The sequence below is a fragment of the Pleurodeles waltl genome, chromosome 6 (genome assembly GCF_031143425.1).
Source record: "Pleurodeles waltl isolate 20211129_DDA chromosome 6, aPleWal1.hap1.20221129, whole genome shotgun sequence".
In the NCBI taxonomy this organism is placed as follows: domain Eukaryota; kingdom Metazoa; phylum Chordata; class Amphibia; order Caudata; family Salamandridae; genus Pleurodeles; species Pleurodeles waltl.
The window spans coordinates 1,676,804,223-1,676,832,220 of NC_090445.1; the positions used below are offsets into that span (position 1 = coordinate 1,676,804,223).

General features: G+C 41.7%; 1 protein-coding gene across 3 annotated transcripts in view; it reads left to right on the top strand.

The window, feature by feature from the left end:
* Window positions 1–27,998, top strand: part of FBXW2 (F-box and WD repeat domain containing 2) — a 71,122-nt gene that overhangs the window by 33,422 nt on the left and 9,702 nt on the right. For all 3 annotated transcript variants that reach the window (XM_069241694.1, XM_069241692.1, XM_069241695.1), the window contains 4 exons: window positions 8,013–8,207; window positions 12,593–12,726; window positions 13,889–13,975; window positions 27,815–27,984. In XM_069241694.1, coding sequence (XP_069097795.1) covers window positions 8,013–8,207; window positions 12,593–12,726; window positions 13,889–13,975; window positions 27,815–27,984 — 586 coding nt within the window. The remainder of the gene's footprint in view (window positions 1–8,012; window positions 8,208–12,592; window positions 12,727–13,888; window positions 13,976–27,814; window positions 27,985–27,998) is intronic.

Genomic DNA, 27,998 nt, shown 5'->3' on the forward strand with positions numbered 1-27,998 from the left:
TGGATGTAACATTTCATATTTTCTTTGTGTAGAAGTTTAGCAAAATAAGTGACTTGTTGAGGTGTAGTGTTGTACAATTTCATTTTCTGTACTTTAACATATGTTCATTAAAGAGATAAAAAGAAAATAGTAAACTAGTACTGTAGCTCGCCGCACATTGACACAAATCCACCTGTAGGCTCATTGAAAGCTCATGTGCTGAGGTTTCATGAAACTTCAAGGGTAGCTGTAAATGAATCATCGAAAGAGTAACAAGGTAGTTCAGTCAGTAGGGATCAGTTTTCAATTAAGACTCTGCCATCCAGGCTGCTCCAAGTTTCATCCCATGACCTCGAAGAGCCTTCGGCCGAAGTCGCTGACAGGAGCCGCAGTCCTCAGTCTTCCTGTCTCTCTTCTTGGGCTGACATCCATTTGTGGAGCCGCTCAAGGAGTCGCTCTCGTGTATGTCAATCTCCATCAACGTCCAAAGGTAAGTTGCATAGATGGTCGAGGCCTTGGCATTTACAGACCTCACCGCACTCAACCTCCCATCATTCCTCGTCCGAAGAGATGAGGTCAGGGTCTACCCCGCACCTTCGTCCCTTTCCAAGAGATGGGACGGCTCTAGACCAGATGCATGCATTTTATTCTTCCCTTCCTTTCTTTAGCCACCTTCCCCTGGAGTGCCTGTTGGTCCTAAGGAGGTGCGTAGTGGCTTGATCGTGCTCATGCTGGTGGGTACGCCCTCAGCTTCAGTAAGGCCTACAGCATCCTTTGACTCCTGCGATGCCGGTGCACAGCCCTTCAGGGTGCCCATCTTTGGTGCCGATATCCGATCAGCTGACTCCGGCAACTTCGATGGTGGCGCTGGTCGAAGTTGACTCTCCCTTTCTATCTGATATCTTTGTTGCCGACGAGGCATCACCTTCTTGATGCCAGTCGATGTCTGGAATGGCGCCGGTCCTTGTTCCACTACACTCCATTCCTGTTATTCCTGCTACAGGAGATGGAAGAGCAGCATTACTGGAGTCTGGGCCTCCTAGAGATGGCAGCCGGTTGTCTGATCTGGCTACTGCTAGTGGCTTGGATTCGTCTCCAGCCTTAGGCTTGTTTCCCCACCTGGACTTGCTACAGAAGCGAGTTCCTCCTTTGCAGACATGCTAATGAGGATTGCGGAGGTGTTGGGTCTAACTTTTCCCTCAATGGAGTTGACTTAAGATCCTTTAATTGATATACTCCATAAAAGCTAGACTGGGTTGAGCCAGTGCTTCCTTATAATGAGGCACTACTTGTTGTCTTGTTGGGTGCTTGGGCTAAGCCTGCTTCTGGGGCCCCTGTTTACAGGGATATATCCCACATACACCATCCTGCCCCAGGTAATCAACATTGTTTGCTCAGACATCCTACTCCTCGCAGTTCTGTGGCACAGGCCACTTTAAATTTCCCTGATATACAGTCCCTCCCCATGCGCCTCCTGATGCAGAGTCCAGGGCTCTAGATGTCTGTGGCAGGCATATTTTTTCCTCCACAAATTCTGCTCTACGTTCTGTTAACACGTCTTGTGTTCTTGGGCGTTTCTCTCATTCATTATGGAACTCTTTTGCGAACAGTTCACACTTGCTTCCACATGTGTGTGTCAATAAAAAACAACTTAGAAGGTTATCACGTTGTACTACACCTGAAACAAGGTGATATTGTTTACTTTACTCTGAAGCAAAGCTTCTACTTAAGAGTTGTTACCTTTATGATATATACCATACTCTAAGGGCCAGATGTACTAAAACGCAATTTAGCATTTGCTAATTAGTGACTTCGTAGAAATCGCTATTTGGAAATCGTAAATAAGGAATCCCATTGCATTTGTGTCATTGGCCCGGTTTTGCATTTCCCAAATAGCGATTTCCTATTAGGCAATCGTTTTTTGGGAAATGCAAAATCAAGGATGGCAATGGGCAAAAGCGCCCCCTTGGTGCACCCCAGAAATAGTTGTGCACATGCAGAGCACACATATACCCAATGGGCATGTGTGTGCTTAATTTCAATGTAAAAAAATTATTTGGGGGTGCCTTTTTAAAATTGCACATCGTTACCATCGACTTTAAGTCAATGGTAATTCCATTTCCTAAATGCCCAAATCACATTTAGGAAATGGTTCGTACATCAGAATAGGAATCACAAATGGATAGTCCCTATTTGTGATTTCCTAAAGGCCTTTATACATCCGAAAAGGCAGTTTTGCATTTTTTAACGGCCTGAAATACTGATTTGGACCATTAAGAAATGCAACAAAGCTTTGTACATCTAGCATTTATTTAATATACAGTGAGCTATTACACGTTCAGTGGGAGGTACAGACTAACTTGTGAAATTATGGACTATATTAGTATCCCTTCTAGGGAACTCGGTATATTACAGGTCTTTGGGAGAGTCCGTATATTGTTCATTCTCTATTCAAAGATATTTCTCATAAGAATTCTAGAACACTAAGGGTGCTTATTTACGGAGTCCTTTTTGTATTCTCATCACAGTTTACGTATTTACTACACTTTAGTATAGACTTTTCTATAGTGCTGACAGGTTGTTTGAACATTACTATTTATTTTCCTGACTTCTGTCAGTTGATATGGGTCTTCATAGAGATGTATCTCTTTGTAGATTCTGTTCATTCTCTAATGAAGACTAATTAATACATGGACTCTTCAGGAGTTGTTCTGCGTTTTGTGCACTTGCATTCAAGACTTCCTTCTTTTCGGAAGGGTTTTACCCTTTTCAGTGGTACTTCTTCTCTACGCAGATATTTAAATATGTTTGGTTTGATGAGAATAATTATTGATACCTTACATAGGTCCAACCTTTTTCATATTACATGACTCTGCTTGTTGTACGTTCAGTTTACACTTGCAGAAGTGTTGCCATGGGTTGAATTAATCAAAATCGGGCAGATTCTTTTTACGTCAGAGTCTTGTCAGATGACTTTGTATTACTGTGTTTTTTTACCCAATTCTTTTACAAACGAGGATCTTGTTCCTTATAGGTATTACCAGTGCATAGTCTGTTTCTCTCATACTAGACCAGTTTTCTTCTGGATAGAAGACTCTCAATGTTGTTAGGTGACTTCTGACGTACAGTTGACATACTAATATGGATGAACTTATTTCCATGCTGTCATATTTCATTGTTTTATTTGCCTGTAGTTACTTCCACAGGTCATGGTGTTGTAGAGTTTTTCTTACTCTCCTAAGTTGTTATGATTGTTGTAGACCGATCGTGTGATAATTAGAGACTTTTTTAAGGGTCTCAGTTCGAAGTCCCTCCTCCATGTTACTGAGCTTTATCTGATTCTAAAGTAAGGAGTCTGTGGCTAAATGTAAATCAACTGAACAAGTTACTTACCTGCGGTAACGCCTTATCTGGTAGAGGCAGGATCTAGCTGTAGATTCCTTAATGCCCCCATCCTCCCTGCTTTGCGAACCTAGTTCCCCTGTGGTCTCCATAGATTTCATATTCGAAATCTACACCTAGGTTTAAGACTTAGGTGATAATTGATACAAGGTTGTCTTCATTTTTTTTTTTTTTTTTTATTTATTTTTTTTTTTTTGAAGCACACCGTTTCCATTTCCAGGTTCTATTGTGGCATCAGGTTTTGAGCGCAGAAAATAGTCACGTAAGAAACTGACTTCAGAGTTTTGAAAGGGGAGTCATGTGGACTCCGTTGACGTCACATCTGGTGGACGAAGTCAATATGGAGTCATTCGACGACGACCAGAAATACTAGGGGAGGAAAAAGTTTTGGGATCCAGGCTAGCGCCCAGGGACATTGTAAAGTAAGGTATCTGCTGCTAGATCCTGTCTCTACCAGATAAGGCATTACTGAAGGTAAGTAGGGTGTTCTTTAATGTAATATAATCTGGGTGATTCCTTTAGGCCTACGATTCATTTCAGTTCATTCAACAGTTTATGGCCTGATATATACACCATATACAAGAACATTGAATTGTCATGGCTACTTCCTTTTCTTTATTCCTTTTTTTTGGCACTTGAGTAGCCAGCTGGAAAAAGATCTTTTAGTTTAAGTTTGAGTCTCACACAGAATCATGTTTTGATGGTACACGTAAGGCAATGGTGACCCTATCAGTTGCATACTAGACCATGCAATGTCTCACTGTGAAAAAGAGGATTATTCGTTAAAGTGGATGGTAACCACCACCAGTAATAATGTCACTATTTTTGTTTGGTTTCAGCAATTTAAAACAGCTCAACCTCTGGTGGCTGTTGGAGAGAGCGGACAGGCGTAACCTAAGATAAAGCATTTAGAGCTATCAGAACAGTTAAAAAGTCAAAAACACAAAGCAATACAAATACCATTCCACAAACAAGCCTTGGCAAAGCCAATAGGTTTCGTGTATGTGACATCTATTGGCTTAGTCAATATTTGTTTTACATGTTACCAAGCAGTTGAGCTGCCTTGTAACATGGCTTAAAGTTTATTTATTTTTTAAAGTATGCTAGACGCAGTAAAACAAATATAAACACTATGACGCGGCCAGCATTGACTGTGTCATACTGTTTTTGTTTGGCTTTTTTTTCTTCTTTTTTTCCCTTAAGCCATGTTGGAAAGCAGATTAACTTCTGTGCAACTTGTAAAAACATTGACAACCCCAATAGAATTGCCATAGGCAAAACCTATTGGCTTTGCTGATGCTTGTTTTTAATCACCCTGATTTTGTTCCCCAGTCCAGCCTGTCTGTTGTTAGCCTAAACTTGCAGTGTACGAACGAAGCGGGGGTCGGATTTACAGCCACAGCTGCTGAGTTTTAGTTTAGAAGCCAGGTTTCAGTCTGCTCAACAGCCTATGATTCTAGTCAAATCTCATAATCTCCCCTTGCCTTAAATATGAAAAAGGTGAGTTTGTGTATTTTAAGTGGTGCTTATGTAAAGCACTCCAATAACTGTCACGTTTGTGCCATATAAAATTGCAAGAAAAAAAGAAACACAGTATACAGTAGAGGTACATGTTTGGTGATTGTGCCGTACACTGAATTTTTTTTATGTGATCACTGTCTACTTTAAGCATAAAGTAATTAGCTGAATCCAATTTAATGCCCTGGGACTGCTAATCACAAATTAAAGCGTGCATGCATACATTTAATAAACTAGGAGTTATGCATTTAATAAATCATGCAGAAGCAGCAAAATGGATGGCAATCCAGTTGGCGCATATTTCAGCTTAAATATCGGAGCTGAACATCTTTGAAGGCTAGAGTGAACACTAGCATTTCCAGTGGCCCAATAAAAGTTAAAGTAATCTCAGGGAACGAAATAGTCTTTTGAAGTTCACCTGTGATGTCCTTAAGTGAGGTCGTTCAGAGCTCTGACCAGTGTTGTCAAACTTGGGGCATGGATGGCATTGGTCATCTATGGTAAATGATACAATAGATGTCTCGACCTCCCCCTGAAAAAGACACTTAACAACGAAAAGCCATATCTAGCCACAGCCCACCAATCTATGAGAGAGGGTGCAGCTGTGGTGCAGTTAACAGTCATTTAACAAACCCAGTAAAATCAGCTGAAGGCCATTAATGGACACCAATCTTCACTTCAGTGGTCACACACAGGCTGCACCTTGAATGCCTAAGTGTGTAGTGTCCTGCAGAAGCATAACGCATAAATAGGGAGATTATTTCATCTATAAGCAAAGCACAAGCAATTATGTTTTGAAAAAGACACAGATAAGAAAACTCGTGGGCGGTATTGGTTTATTTATGTTTTTGAATTATAATTTTTTTTTAATGGAGGCGAATCAGAGAGACAGGGAGGCATAGAGAGAGCCTTAACATACGTGCATTCTTATGCACTCTTTTTTTTTTTACAAGAGATTTTGCAAGCTCTGTGCAGTTGAAGCCTAAAAATAGAGAATATTTTAATGAAAAGGATACCAGAATGATAAAAATTCAATAAGGGAAATCAGAGAGATTAATTTTTTTAAATTTCAAATAAAAATATTGCCAAAAGCCATCGCACTGACCATGGGCAATGGGTCACGCCAGCTAGACCAGGATAAGGGTAAAGTTTAAGGCCAACCACAAAGGTGTGCACGTTAGAAACGAGAACTAGGTTGATCCCAAAAAAAGTTACCTTCAGACTGAGGAATTTTTCGGAGAAGGTAGACTCCTCAGCTGGGAAAGGCTGCAGGCTGGATCAGAAGACGGGCTTGTTGACGACAAAGGATGCGGTCTCGTTGAAGCCATCGGCAAAGGTGGCAAAAGTCTAAAGTTTGGGCACAGAAAGCAGTCCAAGTCGATAGGGTGCTGCTGGCCTCATTCACAGTGAAGATTTCTACCGTCAGACTTGGGCTCATATCTTGACGTTTGATTTTTCTCAACTGGGTAAGGTCTATAGTCAAAGAGGGTTCGACTAGGTCAGACACTCTTTGGCGTCAGGCTGGCTAAGTCTGATTTGTTGCTATGGAGAAGAACATTGTGGGAGCTGCAGTGAAGTCAGGCCCATTAGCAATAACCATCTAGGTGGATTGGCTGGCAGGATGGTCCCAGTCATACGACTTTTTCTCCAGGTAAGAATTTTGCTAAAAGTTTTGAATTTCCACACACTTAGTCCAGGGCAGGAGGAGTATACTGCCTCCAGACAAGAGTTCCAGGACCTCAGGAAAACCACTTGGGGTTCTGGACTCACAGATGAGCAGGTGCAATCCTTCTTATGTTTTCCACATGTCCAGTAGAGTTCTGAAGTTAGTGCCCAGAGGTGCCACTTTTATGCCTGGCAGTAGCCTGTGTGTGAAAGTGCCATGACAGTCTGGTCAGTGTTAGATTTCTGATGCTATCCAGGCCTGACCAACCATATTGACTATCATTCCGTCTTTGGCTGTTTACGTTTTTTAAATGTTAGAAATTTGCAGTTTTGTCATATTAAGATGTGGTAGTGGCTATTTTGCAGCTTTTTGTATCAAATAAAAATTTGCTAAAAAGGATACTCCTTTATGTCTATCTGCTTTACAAGCCAAACTTTTATGATGTAGAAACAGTGGTCGACGACCAGAAAAAGTACATAACTCAAAATTTGACCAAGATAGAGGCCCATGACTACACAATCACCATTGTGTGTTTAATCGTTTCTTGCAAGGCTTTGCAAATTGGGAGTATCGTGTCATTTTTGGGTGGATGTAATTTACGTAAAATGTGAAGGTTATTGGGGGAAAGAAAGACCTAATTCTTAAGTTCGCAGATCTTTGAAAATGTCAAACTTGTAACGTTTTCATAGACGTTTTCATTTCTGTGTACACTAACCTTTATCCTGGACACAACTAGTCCTACAGAATTTTTTACGAATGTTGTACATATTTGCCAACTAAGCACAAACATTGCCTGACAGAAAAAGAAATCAGAAGAATTTTTTATTTATTGGTTGTGCTTTCCATTTTGCAACTCTCTTGCTAAAAGTGGGGTTTTCTTGAGAATTTTTAGGAGAATATCTTTTATCCAATTTATACTTCAGTTTGCAAAGATTTGAAAATATAACTTCAAGTTTGCTTAGACAAAAAAATGTAAATGTTTAACACCTATAGTAGAAAGCCGGCCCAACAGCTTCAAAATTACATATTTGTGTGAAGTTGCATGCTGCTTTGTCCATTAATGCAAATAGTATGCACTTTTTAACAAAACTGTAGTAGTGTTTTCAAGGCCTTGAGAGAAACCGAATCCAGATATCAGACTGAACTTATATTGAGAAGTGTGTGGTATGTTTGAGAACAAATACATTTTTATTTGTTTACAGCAGCTCCGTAAACTAACATTTAATTTAAGCCCGAGTCGACTTCCTGTCCTATTGTGTGCGTGGTTTTTTTTGGTCGTTTTTCAGAAGACTTTTATGCCTTCCTTTCCATATTTCCCCTCACATCTACTTCTTTCCGTGTATGTTTTTATTACAAATATATAACTTGAATGCCACAAGTTCTCCTAGCTATATCCATTATCTCAAGCCTGAAATAAGCAAACCGCTTTGCATTGATGTTTTTAAAGGTTCAGATGACTTGTCAGCAAAGTTATGGGATGTGAGCACAGGTCAGTGCATCTATGGCATCCAGACACACACATGTGCTGCGGTGAAGTTTGACGAGCAGAAACTTGTTACTGGATCCTTTGATAACACAGTTGCCTGTTGGGACTGGAGCACAGGTGTGAAAACACAGCACTTCCGAGGGCATACTGGAGCAGGTATAGTCATATCTAAATGACTTACTTTTATGGTTATTGTACATGGCTGGGACCCGTCCATCTCTTTCTCTCTCACGATATAAAGAGATACATATATTGATATATAAAGATCTATACATATAGAAGTACGTGTGTGTGTGTGTGTGTGTGTGTGTGTGTGTGTGTGTGTGTGTGTGTGTGTGTGTATATATATATATATATATATATATATATATATATATATATATATATATATATATATATATATAATATAATATGTGTGTTACCTACTACCAGTAGGTAGTTACAGAAGTTAGGACCTAGTTTCCATAGAAAATGCATTTTTTTACTTGCCTATAATATCTGTCGCTGTTTGACGAAACTTCAAAAAAGTTTCCAAAAAGAATTGAGACTACCATCAGGTGCTGTCTAGAATGTTTTTTGGTGACCCCTCAAGCAGGGGCAGTGAAAAAGAGGGGGGGAGGGTCAAAAAAGTTGTTTCTCTCATGTTAATTCCCACAGGGATTTTGAAATGAATAGTGCCCAAACTACTGGATGGAATTGCACCAAATTTACCAAATTTAGCAGAAAGGTAGCTCTTGGTCCAGAAAGCACCTGTTTTGTTATTTGATGTAAATCTGTTCTGTAGTTTTTGAGCAATTAAAGATTTTTTTTTGTTGTTGTATATTTAGTTCCTGCAAACCTCCTCATCTCATGCTGAGATCTGATGGCCTCCAACAGTTCAACAAGGAAATGTTGGCAGCCATGTTGGGGGAAAAAGACTTTAAAAAAAATAAAGCCTACCCCCCCACCCCCTCCCCCCCCCAGCCCTGGGACCAATACTTCCCGGGGCTAGATTACTACCTCCCCGTGGTCCCTAACCATTTCGGCTGCGGCCAGCTCTGGCAATGCATGGCCAAATGCTGTGCGCAATATGGGGTTGGGTGGTTAGGGAGGCTGGACTCAGAGCATGGTCACAGGCCAGGCCCTCCCGTCTACCCCACTGCACATGTCCGAAGGGTGTGCGCGGCGCAAGGTTGTGTGGTAAAGGGGTTGGCTGCAAGGCCTGGTTCCAGGCCAGGCCCTGCGGCGACCGCTGTAGTGCATGGCCAAAGGATTAATGTATAGCAATGAAAATTACTTTACGTAAAAAAATAAATAAATAAAAAGTTATAGTTATAGTTAGGAAATAGAATTTAAAAAAAAAACATAAAAAAACAAAGGGACGTTCTAATTAGTCTTACATTTTAAACGTACAAAACCATAGAAAGTCGCCTGTTCTAATTAGTTATTTCAAGTAACTATAGCTCGTGCCCTAAGGTAACTATAACTCGCGCCGTCACCATGCACTGCTAATTACCCCACAAATTACGGCACTCATGATATCTTTTATAACATCACTGATAATATCAATATTATATTTGCAGTAAAAGTTTTGACGAAAAAGCTGCATTTTGGGGGCACAAGTTACAGTTATCTTAAGGCATGAGTTATAGTTACTCGAGATAACTCTAACGATAACAGTTTTTCTAAGTTTAAAATGTGAGCCTAAGTATAAAGTCCCTGTAAGCTTTGGTTTTTTAAGTGATGTGAAGGTTAAAGTTAAATTATAGTTACTAACGTTTAAAAACTGAAAAAACCATTAATTTTGCCAGTTATAGTTTAGTGAGTCATCTATAATTTATACCCTTACAATGTACTATTTAGGACCTCACGTATTACAACACTCATGACATTCTAAATGACATTATTGATAACCTCTCAAATGGCATCAGCCATGCACAAGATGGGTTGGACACAGTCCAACCCACCAGGAGCAGCCAACACTAGCTGCACCTATGGCCAGGCCCTGCCCTCATGATCACTACCCCCTGCTTGCCCATAGCTTTCAGCAGTGTGCAGTGGTGGGTTGGTTCTGCGCCAAAGCCACTGTAGTAGGTTAGCCCACACTGTGCACAGCCTAAGGCGTGCAGGATGTGGCTAGCCACTAGGTCTGGACTCTGGCGGTAGCTTTGTAATTTTCTTAAAATGGTACATAGTACTGTACTGGGTACCGCAATACTGAGTGCTGGTACCCGGGAACCAAAATAAATATTTGTTTTTAGATTGACATAAGGGAGGGTCCCCTAGCACATGGCCCTGAGGGATCGGTTTGCCTTCCCCGCCCCCCCTTATGTGGACAATTGTTTTTAGGTCTTGGAACTGTAATGGTGGTTGCAACATTTTCTTCAGTGTTGCGAACATCAAGTCAGATCATTCTATCTCACGGTACCGAAGTGACCACAACCTTGCTCAACAAATCAGAATAGCCTATTTGTAGACTTTTTTTGGTACTGCCGGAGTCTTGCTGGACCAGTCTTCCAGATATACTTAAATATTTCTGAATATTAACACCCTCATGCACAACTCGATCCCTTCTTTAAATGGTAATTACAATGAAAACTAATTCTATGCACTCAGCTACAAAGTGTTTTTTTTTTTTTTACATTACAGTTACATTGCCTTTATATGCACTATGATGTAAACATTTACTGTAATGTAAACAACATTTAGAAAGCATACAGTCACAAACCTGCACTGTTTTTTCAAAAGAACACTATCAGCGTCCTCTCCCTTGCTAACATTCTGTGTCATCATTCCGTCCTTGCATTCATTTTTTGTAAAATTCTTTATTTATCATTTTCAAAAAATACAGAGGAATGCAAGTGTAGCGAGGCAAATCCACGAACTTACACAATAATCATTGTTCCAGCATACAATATATCATAAAGTTGTGAAAGCATGATGGACAGTCCTGCAGCATGAAACATGACAATGAATAACAGGGGCTCTTACAGTATCACAAAGAGATGGTTAAGCAGTCTCATAGAGGCAAAGTGGTTAATAAAGGGATGGCGAGGTTGTGTGGTCATCCTGATTTGGCAGATGACTGTGAATTCAGAGCAGTTATGTCTAATGTGCTTAAGTAGTCCCTTAACGGCTGCCAAATATCTTGCGGCCTGGATGTTAATGGCCGGGTGGAAGAGGTCCATGCTAGAGGAGGGCTCCACATCCAAATCTCCATGCACCAGCACAGTCCCACGGGACGATAAACCCTGCTTGGATTGTAGCTTGCAGAAGGCCGTGGTATCCCCAGGGTTATCAAAGTAACGTGGTTTACCATTCACCTCGGGCCAAATATAGCATTCCATAGCGAATATCGAGGTTCTGCAGCACCCTCTTGACCCTAGAGAACTGCTATCTAGCATCCTGCACAGCAGGTGTGAAGCCCGGAAACGGACACAACAGCACCCTGGTACTGGAGGGGGTCAAGAGGCACAGTGGCCATATTGGAGGGCTGTGGCACAGTGGCCATATTGGAGGGCTGTTGCTTTTCAAACGGAAATTTCCACTGCTTTGGGATGTCGCAGCCCATGTCAGGAGGAATGCAGAGTCCACCAGCCTTAGCCAATACTTTCAGTGGGCTGGCACCGCCAATCAAGCACTGTAATATCACTGCGTGGTGAAGAGGGCAGCTGTTACCCCACCGTCTAGGAGTGGAGTCACCAGCGCCACCAGTGGGATGGAGCAGTTCGGATCAAGGGCCCCAAGCGCATCTTAGTTGTCGGGCAGTCATATGGTGGAAACCCTTCCACTTGCGGTTACATAGCCGCAGCGCGACATGGGGGGGCCAAGGGTGGGCACTCCGTCGCAATCCAGCGGTCTCTGGGCCCTAGCTGGTCGCCGTGCCTCAACAGTGGCTAATCCCAGCGGGCCGTAATCACGGCCATCCACAACGTCAACTGTCGCCTTTGGGCCTCCAAGGCGCCTGGCTGGATGTGCACGGGCCGCTAACAAAACGTGGTCCACCATATATTTTACTGTGCCCACCCCCTCTATTCCCCCCCCGTGCCTCAAACCTCCAGTGTTGCTCCTCTAGCTCCTGTAGGCTGGAAAAGTGCCCTATCAGCTCATTCTGGTGGGTTGCTTGGGATCCGAGCGCGGACCTTCAGCGCCGTGCGGCCATCTTGGTCGACTGCGTGGCCACACCCCTCGTCCTTGCATTCATAATTACAAAGCTGAGCAGTGTGATTAAGTTATTTGGAATCAGCACTTCCACTTACAGCATACTGATTTAAATAGTTTTAATTTAAATTATTACCTATCCTTTGTACAAAAAAAGTTTAATAAACTAGTGTATATGGTTGTGCATCTCCAAACACCTTTCTCTTTAGTGCATTTTATGACTTCTGCTACATTAAGAGATCTGCAGTACAATATAACTCATTTTTCATGCTTTTTAAATATACAGCTTCAAGGTGTCCTGCGTTGATGTAAAGCAGCCTGTAAACGCAAATTGTCCAGTACATACACTACTTTTTCGTTATTGTTACTAAATGCTATTTTTTTTTATATCTCTGTTTTAGTTTTTAGTGTGGATTACAGTGATGAACTTGATATCTTGGTCAGTGGCTCTGCAGACAACACTGTGAAATTGTGGGCTTTATCAACAGGATCATGCTTAAATACACTAACTGGACATACTGAATGGGTAACAAAGGTAGAGCACATTTTTCATATGGATGCTTGTTGGTATTTTTATAGGGCATCGATTTCTTAGAAATGTGTGTTTGTGTGCGTGCATACACAAATCAAACAACTCTTTTGACCAGCCTTATGACAGTTTTTAAAGATATCAACTATTAGTAGAAAGATACAATCCAGCCGTCGTTTAGGCCTGCGTTGCTTTCTTACCTGTGTGCTCCTCCCCCCACTCGAAGTGCTTTCTATCTCTTGCTCATAACTACAGTGGCACCAGTTTTGGCTTATATGTCAGAGGACAATCATTGACTGTCCTGGGGCTCTTGGGTAATATTTAGAACAACTAAAGATAGTAAAGGGGGTGCTACTCTGGGTAAGAACGTTGCTAAGGCTCCTCAATTTCGATTGTCAGTCCGTGTATAGAGGAGGACCCGGTTCTTACGTAATTAGCTCCTATAAGAGATTTTGAATTTATATCAGGTTAAGAAGTCTTTTACAAAGAACTGCTATGGTGAACTCTAGGGCATTTGTTCTGTTCACTATTCTATGCTGCTGGATGATGTAAGTGGTTGCATATAAATTCTTAAATGTAAAACTTAATAAATACATTTACATTTTTATGTATTCCCTACTAACTCAAATGCAAGCAACCTTTTCATTTTTGACTTAACCCCCAAAAATAATTTATTGGTAAACAAACTGTCAGACAGGAGTAGACCATTTAAAGTGCATCACAAAAGTTAACTACTAATGAATTAATGAAGTCAGGTTTTTATGACTTTGTCCAAATAAAAAAAACAGTATTAGCAAGACCCACCAAAGTGCCAATGAAATGTTAACTATAGTCAAAAGCCAAAATTGGAATAGTGTATTATGAAACATCTTCAAAATGTCACCCGATCTTCCATACAACCAGGCCCTGAGTCTTAATTACCACAAACGTTTAACTCGGAATCATTAGCAAGTAAATACTATTTTCCTTACAAGGTTTTTAGTTCTGGTATCGACTTTCATCATTCTTACAGGGAGTCTCACAGTACCTTAAGAATAGTACATTATTGTAAGACCACAGATTTAAACCAGATCCTGAAAGTGGGTTTACCTACATTTTTCTCTGTATTAACCTTTTCTTTGAATAAGTTTCCACACCTTGGTTAGACATTTATATTTTTTCTTTTTAGGTAGTTTTACAGAAGTGCGAAGTGAAGTCTCTCATGCACAATCCTGGAGATTATATTCTTCTAAGTGCTGATAAATACGAAATCAAGGTATGTCATTAGTGACTCTTTTTATTTTATTTGTTGATGAGATAATGTTCAAGGGCATGTGGGGCTGTAGATATACATGCTTTGCATCACTTCACCATCTAGTGTTGGATGCAGAGTCTTACAAGTTGTTTTTCTTTGAAGAATCCTTTTGAGTCAAAAGATTGAGTGACTCCTCTCGGTGATCCTGCGCGTGGGCATTGAGTCCTTTGTTAGATTGTTTTCTCTCTGCCGTCGAGTTCGGATGTGTGTTTCCTCTTGCTCCGGTATACCTTGGCTCGGTCTGTTCTGAACTGCTCTTTTCAGTCTTTCTTTCAGCGAAGGTATTGCAATTTGATCGCGGTTTCTCTACCTAATGTAGTCGATCCGAATTTCTGCGTCAGGACTTGGCTCATCGTACTTCGAGGCGCCAACACCTGTCTCAGGCCTACGCCTCCACGTGGTGTTGAAATATGCAGGGCTGATGGAAAGGACTTCATTTCGGTTTTGCCCTCGATGCTATTGGAAATTCCCACACACCAACCAATACCTGGTGTGTAACTTGTGCCTCCCCCCAGACCATAAAGAAGAAAGCTACGATGCCTGTCAGTATTTTCTATCTGAAAAGTTCCTCCAGGACCGAAGAGCACGTCGGTTGGAGAAAGCATCGAAGACACCAGACAACACTTCCGATATTTTTGGGGAAAAGCATGCCCAGGAGGAGATCGAACATGAGGAGGCCTTCTCTGTAGAAAATTCAGAGTCAGACGTACAATCCGACATAGAAAGCCAGCCTCTCACCTCAGTGCAACCCATGAGTACATCAGCCCACACCTCCCATTCAAAGACTCCAAAGAAGACCCACAAACAAGTCGTTGGACTGCCACTGCCTTCTGGCCAGGGTCAGATACGAAAGACACCTTAAAATTGCCTAGACTAAGCAGTCTTCGGCATCGACCTTAGGCTTAGCAGCATCCCACACAGCCTCGGGATCGAATCGACCCTTCGTGTTTCAGTGCAGACCAAGAAGCCTTCAGCTTCAGAGCCAACGGCTTGGGTCCGACACACAGTTTCCACTCCGAGAACATTGAAACGGAAGATCCTGCTTTCCAGAGACTCCATTCACTCCTCGGAAGCAGCCTCATCAGTGGAGCCTATTCTAGAAGTGATGGACGCTCGCCATCTCTATATCTAAAAAGGAACAGGAAGATTGAGTACCAGGCACTCTTGGCACAATATGACAGGGCCCACTGGGACAAAACAGAGGATCTTCTCCAGTACCTCCCAGAGGGACATCAAAAAAGGCCATTTCCAACTCTGTCGGGTATGCAACAGATGCCACAGATACCGCAGCACGTGGTATTAATACTAGCTATATTACCAGAAGGCATGCTTGGCTTCTATGCTCATGCTTCAAGCCAGAAATTCAGCAGGCAGTTCTTAATAAGCCTTTCGACAGGGAACACTTTTTGGTCAGGAGGTAGACAAACGGAAAAAGGACCCTGAGAAAGAAGCTATGGGGACGCTTCTCACCACACCACCAAGAGGTAATTTTCGTTGCCCACAATTCAGGGCAAGCTTCAAACCATCCTCTAGTGAACCTTCCACCTTTCAGAGCAAACAAGGCTTCTATAATAAAGGTTCCTTCAGAGGTGCGGACAATAAAGGTGGAGGTAAGGCATTCACATCCAGAGGATCTACCTCTACCATATGCCAGTGACTACTTCCACCTTCCCCTGGGTTCACACTTCTCCAGTAGGGGGAAGACTAGTTCATTTCCACCCACAATGGTCTAATATCAGCACTAATCAATGGGTCTCTCAATTATCCATCATGGTTACTGTCTGGAGCTCACTTACAACTCTACCACACATTCCTCCTCACACTCACAAACTCTTACAAAACCATCTTACTCTTCTGAAAGAAGAGATACAATCCCTTCTTCTCAAAGGGGCTCTAGAGCCAGTTTCTCTCTCACAGCAAAGGTTAGGAGTATACTCCCTATACTTCCTTACCAAGAAGGATGGGTCACTAAGACCTATTCTAGATCTCAGGCCACTCAACCTATACATTCTCTCAGAGCATTTCCATATGGTCACTCTTCAAGGTGTTATTCCACTCTTACAACAAAGTGACTTCATCACCGCTTTAGAGCTGAAGGACGCATACTTTCACATCCTCATCCAGCACACCGCAAATACCTCAGATTTTTCATTGCGATAAAACATTATCAATTCAAAAACTTACCATTCGGGATCACAGCCGCCCCAGGGTCTTCACAAAATGTCTAGCAGTAGTTGCAGCATATCTCAGAAGACAAAACATCCATGTCTTCCCCGACTGGATCATCAAAGCCAGTACCATCCAACAATGTCAGTGTCCATACTCGAATCACAGTAGACCTGGGATTCACAATCAACTTTCTCAAATTCCATCTCCAGCCATTACAGATACAGCGTTATCCGTGAGCAATTCTCAATGCTCACTCAGGGTTGGCATATAGACTCCCAGTGCAAAATCAAGCTTTTCAATCTTTCCTTTCCCAGCTACAGGAAAACCACACTTGCACAGTGAGGTTAATGATGCAGATACTACTGATGATGGCATCCTGCATTGCCATCATTCCTCATACCAGACTACACTTGCGTCCCTTACAGTTGTGTCTGTCTCGCCATTGGTGTTAGTCACAGGGTCATATCCAAGATCTGGTGGTGTTGGACCGCCAGACTCATCGCTTTCTGCAATGCTGGAATCCCATTAACCTCTCCCAGGGGCCTCAAATTACTCTCACTACGGACGCTTCACAGACAGGTTGGGGAGCTCCCTTCAACCTCAAAAGGTATATGGGATCCAATTCAACAAGCTTCTCATATCAACTAACTGTAATTACAGGCAGTCTTCCTAGCAGTAAAAGCCTTTCTACCACAACTCTCCCACAAAGTGGTTCTAGTCGGTACAGACAACATGACAGCCACAGGGGGAGGGGCTCACATGCTTCTCAATTGCCCCTTCTTGCTCAGACAATGTGGAAATGGGCAATTCCCCATCACATTCGCTTACTGACCAGAGTATCTCCCAGGCAGGGACAACCAGTTTGCAGAACTCCTCAGCAGCATGCAGCAAGGAACTCAACCCACAAGTCCTTCTCTTCGCCACCACAGAAAATTCAAAATGCCAAAACTTTGCATCCAGATACCGGCATCCTCAGTCCAAGGGCAATGCTCAATGGATGAGTTGATCAGGAATATTTGCTCTCGCTTTTCCGCCTCTCCCACTCATTCCATCTCTAGTTCGCAAACTGAGACCAACTTCACTCACAACAATCCTTGTAGCTCCCACATGGGCACATCACCCTTGGTTCACAACACTTCTGGATCTGCCTGTAGTTTCTCACAAGAAACTCCCCAACAGGCTGGACCTTCCTACTCAAATTCAAGGTCCGAGCAGGTATTCAGATCCCAAAACGTTCAACCTTGCGAAATGGCTCCTGATGTCATAGAGTTCCATTACTTAAATCTTCCACCAGAATGCATGGATATTCTTAAAGAGGCAAGAAAAACGTACAACTAGACAGTGTTATGCTGCAAAATGGAAACGTTTTGTATGCTACTGTCAACTTAAACACATTGAGCCACTGAAAAAGCTTTAGCCCAAGACACTGTTAGTTATTTACTGGATTTGCAAAACTCAGACTTAGCATACTCATCCAATGGTATTCATTTAGCAACTATAGCTGCTTACCTCCAAAACAGACAACACATCTCTTTATTTAAAATTCCGGTTATCAACGCCTCCGCGGAAGGATTTAAGAGTCGTTCCACCCAGGGTTCCCCCAGCACCGTCCTGGAACCTTGATGATGATCTTACAAGACTCAGGGGTCCATCTTTTGAGCCTATGCATGCATGCCTGTTAAAGTTCCTTTCATGGAAGATAGCCATTTTAGTAGCTATTACTTCCTAAGACATGTAAGTGAACTCCAGGCTCTAACTTTAGAAGAACCATTATTTCAGTGACACAAAGACAGAGTAGTTCTTCGAACAAACCCTAAATTCCTTCCAAAAGTAGTTTCACAATCTCACATCAGTCAGTCAATTGAGTTACCTTTCTTTTTCCCACACCCAGATACTGTTGCCGAGAGAGCTCTTCTCAAACTAGATGTTAAAAGGTATTTTACATATTATATTGACAGGACAAAACAGTTCAGGAAATCCAAACAACTTTTTATAGCATTTTAAACGCTGCATAATGGTAAACCAATATCAAAAACTGGTATAGCTAGATGGATAGTCAAGTGTATTAAAACTTGTGCCAAAGCCAAAAGGCAGTTACCTATTGCCCCCAAAGCACATTACACCAGAAAGAAGGGTGCTTTATGGCCTTCTTGGTAGATAAATGTAAAGCTGCTACTTGGGCTACACCACATACATTTACTAAACACCATTGTGTAGATGTTTTAGCACATCAACAAGCCAATGTTGGCCAAGCTGTGCTCAGAACACTTTTTCAAGCAACTTCAACTCCTATAGGCTAGCCACCGCTTACTTGGAGAGACTGCTTTACAGTGTATGCAAAGTATGTGTATCTACAGCCAAACATGGCATTGAACGGACAATGCTACTTACCCAGTAGACATCTGTTCGTGGCATGTAGTGCTGTAGATTCACATGTGCCCTCCCTCCTCCCCGGATGCCTGTGGCTGTAATAGTTGCATTCTCATATAAATATTATATATATGTAAATACATTGCATTGGCATCTCTTTTCCTATTACTGTCTGTACACTTCTGTACCTCTCCCACCTGCGGGAAAGCGATCTAAAAAAGGACTCGATGCCCCTGCGCATTGTCACCGAGAGGTGGAGTCAGTCACCTGATATCGTGATTCAAAAGGATTCTTCGAAGAAAAACAACCTGTAACACTCCAGACCCAATGCTAGATGGCGGACCTAGGCAAAGCATGTGAATCTATAGCAGTACATGCCACAAACAGATGTCTAATGGGTAAGTAACATTTTCCTTGAACTCAACTAACCGGTTTCATGAACCTATCCAAGCAGAATCTATTAACAAAGCCTGTTTCCGGAGCTTTCAAACACTTATTTATAACATTTATTGATGACCGATATTGTGGTATTGTCAAAGTGAGGCAGTAAATACATAGCTAACCAGTTTTCTGATTGTGCCAAGGAAAACAACTGTAATGTCAATTATTTCTGCACATAAAACCACTAAGAATATACATGTTTGTTTTCTAATATACCCTTGTTATTAACAAAGCTTGTTATGAGTTTATTTTAAAAATGAAAATAATTGTCAGAAGAGAAAAATACTAACTAATAAAGCACAAAGTCATGTCCAGTATTATATGTTGATGGAGTCTGGCAAATGTGTGGTGCACGTGGAACACCTGGATATATTTATTATCTTGCTTTCAAATGCATTTTGAGCAACAAGTGAGTTATGCAAAATTGAAACAACCTGTCTTAAGAATAGGTTTTATCTCAAATTGCAAAAAGGAGAACATTTACAGTGTGGATTTATAGTTTCAGGAACGGTGTATAAGATTCTTACCTGGCTGATAAACCTTTAGCACTACATTCCTTCACAATACATCCAAACCTTGGGAACTGAGAGTCCTGCTTGTTAATATTTTAATGTTGCATCTTTCCCTTGTATCTGCTGTATAATGGGACTTTTCCCCACAAAGTTGTTTTTCAGTTTTTCTGCTTTTCTAGCTGCTTATTGTGCCTCCAAGAGTAAGGCACTCTGTTATATTTCATGTTTTAGTCGGTTACAATTTTGTCTCTTTTAACTTTGCTGTTAAAATATTTAACAATAAGAGATACAGTTCTCAGACCATGTGTTTATATATTTGTAGATTAAGAATATCTGTATTCACCAAATGGGTGCAATTAAATGTAGAAGCTTCATTGTACATGACATAGAAACTGATGAAACAATTTTCCAGAGTTTTATTCGAAAAGGAAGAGGTTATGACCCCCTCCCTTTTCTGGCAACTCCGGAACCTGTTAAAATTACGCATACATGAAAGAACAGGCACTGGCAAAGTCAATAGGACTCGTCTATGCAAGAGCTGTTGGTGTTGCCAATGTGTTTTAGCCATGTTATCCACACCATGGCGCCTGTTCAGCATGGCTAAAAGTTAGTTGATTAGAGTGGTGCATAGTAGAGTGGAGTGGCGTAGAGGTCAGTGGTACAAAGTAGAGTTGAGTGGCATTGAGTGCAGAGTAGAGTTGAGTGACATAGAGTGCAGTGGCTTAGAGTGGTGCAGAGTGGGGTATAGTGCCGAGGAGTACAGTGGCATAGAGTGGAGTAGTGCAGAGTAGAGTGGCATCGAGTTCAGTGGTAGAGTGTGAAAAGTAAAGTGTCAAAGTGCAGTGGAGTAGAATGGCATAGAGTGCAGTGGCGTAGAGTACAGTGACAGTCCAGTTGTGTAGAGTGTGCTGGTGTAGAGTGCAGTGGTAGAGTAGCGTGGAGTGCAATGGCATTTAGTGGCGCATATATATATATGGTCGCCAGCAGGTAGTCATAGTTAGGACCTTGTTTCCATCTACAGAGCGTTTTTTTTTGTTTTGCCGATAACTTTGGTGCCTCTTGACGAAACTTTCAAAAATGTTCAAAACGTATACTTTGGTCAGTTCTGGTGCTGTCTTGGTAGTTTTGGGGTGATCTTCAAGTAGGGGGGTGAGGAAAAAAAAAGTGAGGGGTCCCAAAATCCTATTTCCTAATTCATTTTTCTATAGGGTCTCTAGAAATGCCTACAGCCTAAACTGCTGAATAGAATGAAACCAAATTTGGCAGGAAGCTACAACCTGTTCCGCAGATCACACTTTTTGTGGTTTGGTTTGAATCCATTCAGTGGTTTTGGAGTAATTTATGGCCAAATAATATAGATATATAGCACCGTGAATCCGGGGGAGAAGCAAGTCCCTGATGCAACCTGACAGAAAAGTTGCGTGGCCGTTTTGTTTGTTGCATGGGCTCAGGCCGGAAAAGAAGACTGCAGAAACACATGAAAGGTCAGGATACAGGTATCCTGACCTCATATGGCACACAGGGGGGGTCCCCGGTAGTCAAAAAATTGCCCAATTTTTTTTTTGTCCAATCTGACGATCACTGGTGGATCCACAGTTTCAGAGAATTTAACATCCAACATAATGGTGCACATGCCCAAAGCCTGTGCACAGCTTGGGTTTGGGTGAGTGCAGGAGGGTTGGCTACCGGGCCTGGCTGTATGCCAGGCCCTGTGGCCATCCCCCGCCGTGCATGACGAAAGGTTGGTTATATTTATGTCTGTGTGCTAAAAATAAAACATAGAAATTTGGTGAAAAAAAACAAAGGTTACTGGGACGTTATCATTAAGTTTTGAATTTCCTCGCACAAACCCATAGAAATTCAGCAGTTATAGTTATGTTTAACTCAAGTAACTATAACTCGCTCCCTAAGGTAACTAACTTGCGCACAGCTAATTACTCCACATATTGCATCATTGATGGCATCTTCTATGGCATCATTGATATTATCACTGTAACATTTGCAATAAAATTATTGATGAGAAAACTGTGCATTGTGGGGGCACACGTTATAGTTACCTTAGAGCGCAAGTTATAGTTACTTGAGATAACTATAACTTCTGAATCTTCCATGGTTTTGTGCAAGGAAATTCAAAACCTAACTATAACATCCTTGTAACCTTTGGTTTTTTTCTGTGAGTGTATATATGTGTGTGTGTGTGTGTGTGTGTATATATATATATATATATATATATATATATATATATATATATATATATATATATATATATATATATATATATAAATAAGGTTCTTTGATTCTGTAGTCCACGCAATTATCTAATATTCTGTCATAGTGGGCCTCGGTGAGGAAAAGTTCAGAAGGGATTGCTCTGACTTGATATCTATTGGATGGCATGTTTCCTGTCCCTCCCGGGGCAGAATATTGTTTTGCATCCTGGCAAGAACCAGATAGGCGAGCAACTATCTGATAGGCTGCACTGTCACCTCCTGAAAAAAAAGTGACTCCCTTGTCAGTCTACGCCTCCCGTCTTACCTGCAACAGGAGTCCGTTTCAGAGGTCAGTGTACCAGGAAGAGACATTGCTTAGTCCAGTATATTGACGTGACAGAAGGATATGGTTGATTCTTCAATCTTAACCTTTTTCGTTCTCTGGGAATTAACTTCCAATGATCCCTGTGGTTAGTATGCAGAAAATCATGGTTTTTAGGGTCCCTACTGGTCTATATGTCGGAGTGCTTCTACTAACAGACACAAAGATAGACTGTGAAACATTTCTGAACTTTATGAAGACAAGGCGCATGGAGTATGCGTCATTCTACTCAAAGGAGCTAATCCTCATATTTCACAAAGTTTTAAATATTCTTATATTTTGCTCTACTCACTTCAATGTTCCCACTATTTGGCAGAAGGAAAATCCATTTAGTTTGGATGCCATTTAAAAAAAAATATATATATAAGAGTTTTTAACCAAGGAACCTTGATCAAAACTTTGTCTCAGTCTACATGGAAGGGTTAATTAAAGTTTGGGCCAAAACCTTGCAGAGAAATAAAAATATGCTGGCGTGCACCTGTATTATTTTTCCTGGCCAACAAACTGTTGACCAAGTGGACAAGCAGACATGAAAATGCACACGTACTCCAAAGGTGCCACAAACTAATACAGTGGCAGAAATGTTCTAATCGTGTGACAACAACACAGCAGTTAATAAGAAGGAAGGAATTATTCTATTCTGGGTAGAATGTCCACTTTCTTTCTAACAGAATTTGGTAGTTACCTCAGCCACATGAAAGTGTGTTCTGTGCTTCAACATATTATATGAAATGCAGTCAGAAGACATTTGTGATGTGGGCATTTAACACTCTTCCCATTTAATGAATAACTAATCTGAAATGTAGCCAATAGACTTGCAAGATGTAGACCATACTTTATAATTGTCTTGCAGAATGCTGCTTGCACCTGGTGTAGCTGCTTAGAAGCACCACTCACATAAACATTTACAAAGGCTCTGTGAGCCACCTACCTAGATACACACCACCCACATAGGTGCGACTGTATGGGTGTAACATGTTGAGAAGTTTGTAATTTTTGGTCTCCCCATCTTCAAGTAAACAAACTTCTCTTGATTAATGTATCAGTGAAGGGTTTACTGTATAAAGAGCGGTAGGGCAAAAAATAGGCACTTTTTTCACTTGTTTTAGTCTAAAAAAAATATCATAACAACCTCACCCTCTTTTTGTTGAGGTGTGGAGTAAGCATTATTAATTGACACAGAAGGCCTATTCTGAAAGCTATGTATTTACTTAACATAGAAAATATTCTGGTTAGCTAATGTTACCTTGCGTTCTTTAATCCAGCAGGGCGCTGCTGTGGAGGTAGATAAGAACCATTATAGAGGCTGTTGTTTAACCTCTGCCCTTCTAGGTTAATGTTAATGGCATTATGACTGATGGTTTTATAGTTTCAGCTAACATTGGGTTCCGAAGACAGTACAGCAGATATCCTTGCCATGTTGAAACCATAGAGCTCAGCCTTTTGGGGCAGAAAAAGATATATATATATACATATATATATATATATATATATATATATATATATATATATGTATATATATATATGTGTGTGTGTGTGATTGAGATTGAGATGTTGTTTTTGGCTGTCTGAACCACTTCTTGTAATACTCCCCATATGTTTGTTCTTTCAATTAAGGTCAGATTTCATACATCACTTAGGACCTCATTATGAGGCTGCCGGTCCAAGGACCGCAAGCCTCGTGGTAATGGTCGGACCGCTGCAACTGTGGTTGTCCGACCGCCACATTACAACCTTGGTGTGCAGAACCGCCAGGGTGTGCAAACAGTGTGCTTTCCGAGGGTGCTGTGTGATACGGTATTGGCCTCCGCACCCCTAAGGTAGTCAAGACCAATATCGTAGCACTACAATGTTCCTGCCAGTCAGCCCGGCGGGAACATTCTAAGAAGCTCGGGGGGACTCCACTGCCATGCCCACAAGTTTGGCGGTCCACTTGTCCGACTGCCAAACTCATAATGAGGGCCTCAGTGTCTTATCTTGTTTCTTTGAAATGAAGTGCTTACTTGAGGAAAGAATTGTTTCTGGTTGTGCAAACCATGACACTACCTGTCATGGAACATTTTGTCCATAGTGCTTACTTTGGAATAGCTGTTGTTCTCTGACAGCCAGAGAAAGCAAGACACAGCACATAACCATTTAAACCAGAACATACACTATAATGGAGTGAGTCTAGGAAGGTTTACTTAATGAAGAATAGGTGCAAAGGCAACAGTACTTCTGTCAGAAATAGCTTGCAGCCCAAGTCCATGAAATTGTCCTGGGATATTCAGAAAAGTATAGATATATGTATAGGGATACATGTATGTCCAGAGCAAGAAGAGTGGCAATATGGTTCCTGATGGCACGCACTCCTTTAAGCCTATGTGTTAGGCACCTTCTAATCCGAGGACCATTCCTGAAGTCAAAATGGCCTCAAACTATCATTTTCTACACTGCAATAATTGTAAAATGGCTAGAGCTAGGCCTCCACAGCTTGTATCTGTTCACTTTAAACATGGTGTGGGCCATCCGCTGCTTTTTGGTGCATGTGTTGCATCCACCAAACCCTAATTCAGGGCAGTATTGTTCTGACATTTACACTACAGAGTGGAAAGGAATTGGGGCATCATCTACCACTGACAGATTACATACATCTGTTGCCTTGTTACCATGTAGCTGCGGCCTCCTAATGAATCTCTGGGGAAAGACTGGTATGGATGTATTCTGATTGCCTGAAGGAGCGAGTAATTCATCTTTCTTTTGATAGAGAGCTCGGCAGAGTACTCTAAGGGCCAGATGTATCATCACGGCCCTTTGCGATTCGGAAATAGCGATTTTTAAGAAATCGCTATTTCCGACTCGCAAAGTGCCATGTATTACATTTGCGATTCGGTAATAGCGATTTCTTAAAAATCGCAAATGCTATTACCAAATCGCAAATTGCGATACCGGCCCCATTCGCAGCTATGGGCCTGTTGGCCCATATCTGCGGATTTTTTGCATTTCCAAAATTGCGATTTCTGAACCAGAAATCGCAATTTTGGAAATGCAAAACCCCAGGGTGCTGGGGGCCTAAGGCCACCTCTGCTGCACCCCAATTTTTTTGGGGGGACATGTAAGGTGCACACATGCCAAAAGGGCATGTGTGCTTACATGTACAATTTAAAAATGCATTTTAAATGGTTACCACCAAGTTCAACTTGGTGGTAATTAGCGATTCCTTAATGCCCAATTCGCATTAAGGAATTGCTTGATACATGTGCTTAAGAAATCGCAAATAAGGATTCCTTATTTGCGATTTCTTATTTAGAGAATCGCAATTTGCGATTCTCTAAATGGGGTCGCAATTTTAAGGAATCGCTATTTTAGCGATTCCTTAAAATTGCACTGCGAATGCCTTTCTTACATTCAGAAAGGTGATTTTGCATTCGCAAACGGACGAATTTTGCAATTCGCTCCGTTTACAAATGCAAAATTGTTTGATACATCTGGCCTGAGTGCTGCTATCCATCCAGAGCTGGTGTATGCCTGACAGTCAGGTTCTCACAGGTGTAGAGTACAGCCTGCCTGCTGCTAGAGGGAAGGAACGTGTCAATTGTGCAGGAAGTTTGATTGTCTAGGTGCTGCAGAGTCCCTGTACCCAGGGAGGAGAGCCATCTGCGTGCTGCAGGGACTGGAGTAGTCTCTCCCATTGAGCAGCCGAACCTACAGCATCATTGTGCGGTTGTGTCTAAGTAAACCATGCCATTGCAGCATTGTGACATTGTGGCTGAGGAGTCTGTATCGCTGCAACATCGTGAAGTTGTTTTTGAGTGGACTGATCTACGGTGACTAAGTGGCCTAAGCCTCCATAGAATCTTCTTTACCCTTGAATACACAGCCGCCCACCACCGACTCGCCCATACCCAGAAAGAGGCTTGCAACAAGCCGAAGACTTGCAACTACAATGGAACCTGTGCTGATTTCTGGTGGCGGCCTCCTCTGTTTATTTTCATTACTTTACGTGAGTGTCAAACAACTCGGGCAGCGTGCTTTTTCCTCGGTCTTGTCCAGAGAGAGCTAGACGTATGCTCTGGGGCTCCACCTGGCCGGAGAGCAGACAAGAGTTGAGACAAATTAGAGTAATTGAGTGCACAAGCAGAATCGAAGGAGGTAACGCTGGACCTGTGGCTGAAAACTGTCTGAGAAAGAAGTTGAACCCGGAAGAGGGGCGAAAGTGAGGGTAAGTGGGAATCCTAGCCTCAAGTACACCTGTCTTGCTTCAGTAAAGCATCTGCATCTAAGACTTTACTGTATAGCGTTGGGTTTTCTTTGTTTATTAAAGTACTTTCTTTTAACAAAGACAAGCACTGTGTTGTGAATTCCATTATTGCATCCTGGGCGATAGATTTTTTTTTTAGCTTGAAGCACCCCCTTTCCTGATTTTCTTTTTAGCTTGAAGCACCCCCTTTCCCCCTCCCTGATAAACCTGTGAATTTTCGTCACCACTATCACTGAGAAGAAAGTTCTAAAGAGGGGTAGTCTTTGGTCCAGATTGCAGAGCCATAGTAGGATAGACCACAGACCATCAAGGGAAGACTTCTCCAGCCCTGAGTCCCAGCTGCCACTGCTTGCCCCGTGCCCATCCCTCCCTCACCCCCTACCCTGAACGGGGTCTGACACTCTGCTTTTGGATGGACACAGTTCTATTTCTTCTGCTCACCTTTGCCACTTACTCTAACTATATTGCTGGAAATCGAGTCTTTAAAAAACATTACAGTATTAAGTTTGACTAGTGACATTACGCTGTCAGGCTGTATTACTGCACAACTAAAGATATAGCTTTTCTGACATACATACAGCTAATACTCATCATTAACTAGACAATTGGGATTTCCATCATTACAGTATTACTTCACATCCCTGAGTTTGGACACATTCGAAAAGCACATGAGTGTAAGCGTGGGTATAGGCATGTACCGGTAGAGGGAGCAAGAATTGGCTAGCATGACATCAATAAAGGAAGTCATGCTGAAATTATTTGCGTAAGGTCATTGCCTGCCCAGTGTTGCAAATTTGCCTCATTTCCCCTAACAAGGCATTCTGTTTGTCGGGTGGGAACAATGTAGAGCTAGCAGAAGGGATACAGTCTTCTCAAGGTGACCATTTCGGATCGAGTCATATTCTCAGTCTCCTCCAACCAACACCTTAACCATAATATTGTCTCCAGTTTGTTGCATGGTCGATGTGCATGGTATGTACTTCCCTAATGAATACATGTGAAATAGCTGCCCTCACCTTTAAGAAGCACTTCAAATTCCTAGCACAGTTCGACATACCTATTGCTTGAGAATTGAAAAGACCCCAAAAGTGCTCAAATACTCTTTTCTTATTATTCATACCTCAGGAATGCAAGTCAGCACTAACACGAGTTTCTCAGAAATGTAGAATAAAAATTAGTGTTCAAGAAATGTGCAGTCTTGTGAATTTTTGGGTTGGGGGCCTGGACCAGCACCGGGCGAGATGAAACTACACTGGTGTCCTAACAAAAAATATAGTTTTCTGGAATATTGAAGCCAAGTATATGTAAATTTATTGTTTGTTGTTAATCATCTAAAAGTAACAGGTTCATGGCAGCGTGTTCGCAGCCATTGTGAAACAAATACAAAATAAATGTAAGTATTTCACTCTAAATACAAAAATGAATTACAGTTGATTACCATCCATTTATTTGTGGATGTTTTTATTGTGTTAACAGATTTGGCCAATTGGAAGAGAAATTAACTGCAAATGCTTAAAAACCCTTTATGTGTCAGAGGATCGAAGCATATGTTTGCAGCCCAGACTTCACTTTGATGGCAAATATATTGTGTGCAGTTCGTCTTTAGGTTTACACCAATGGGACTTTGCCAGCTTTGATATTCTCAGGTAACATTTCATTT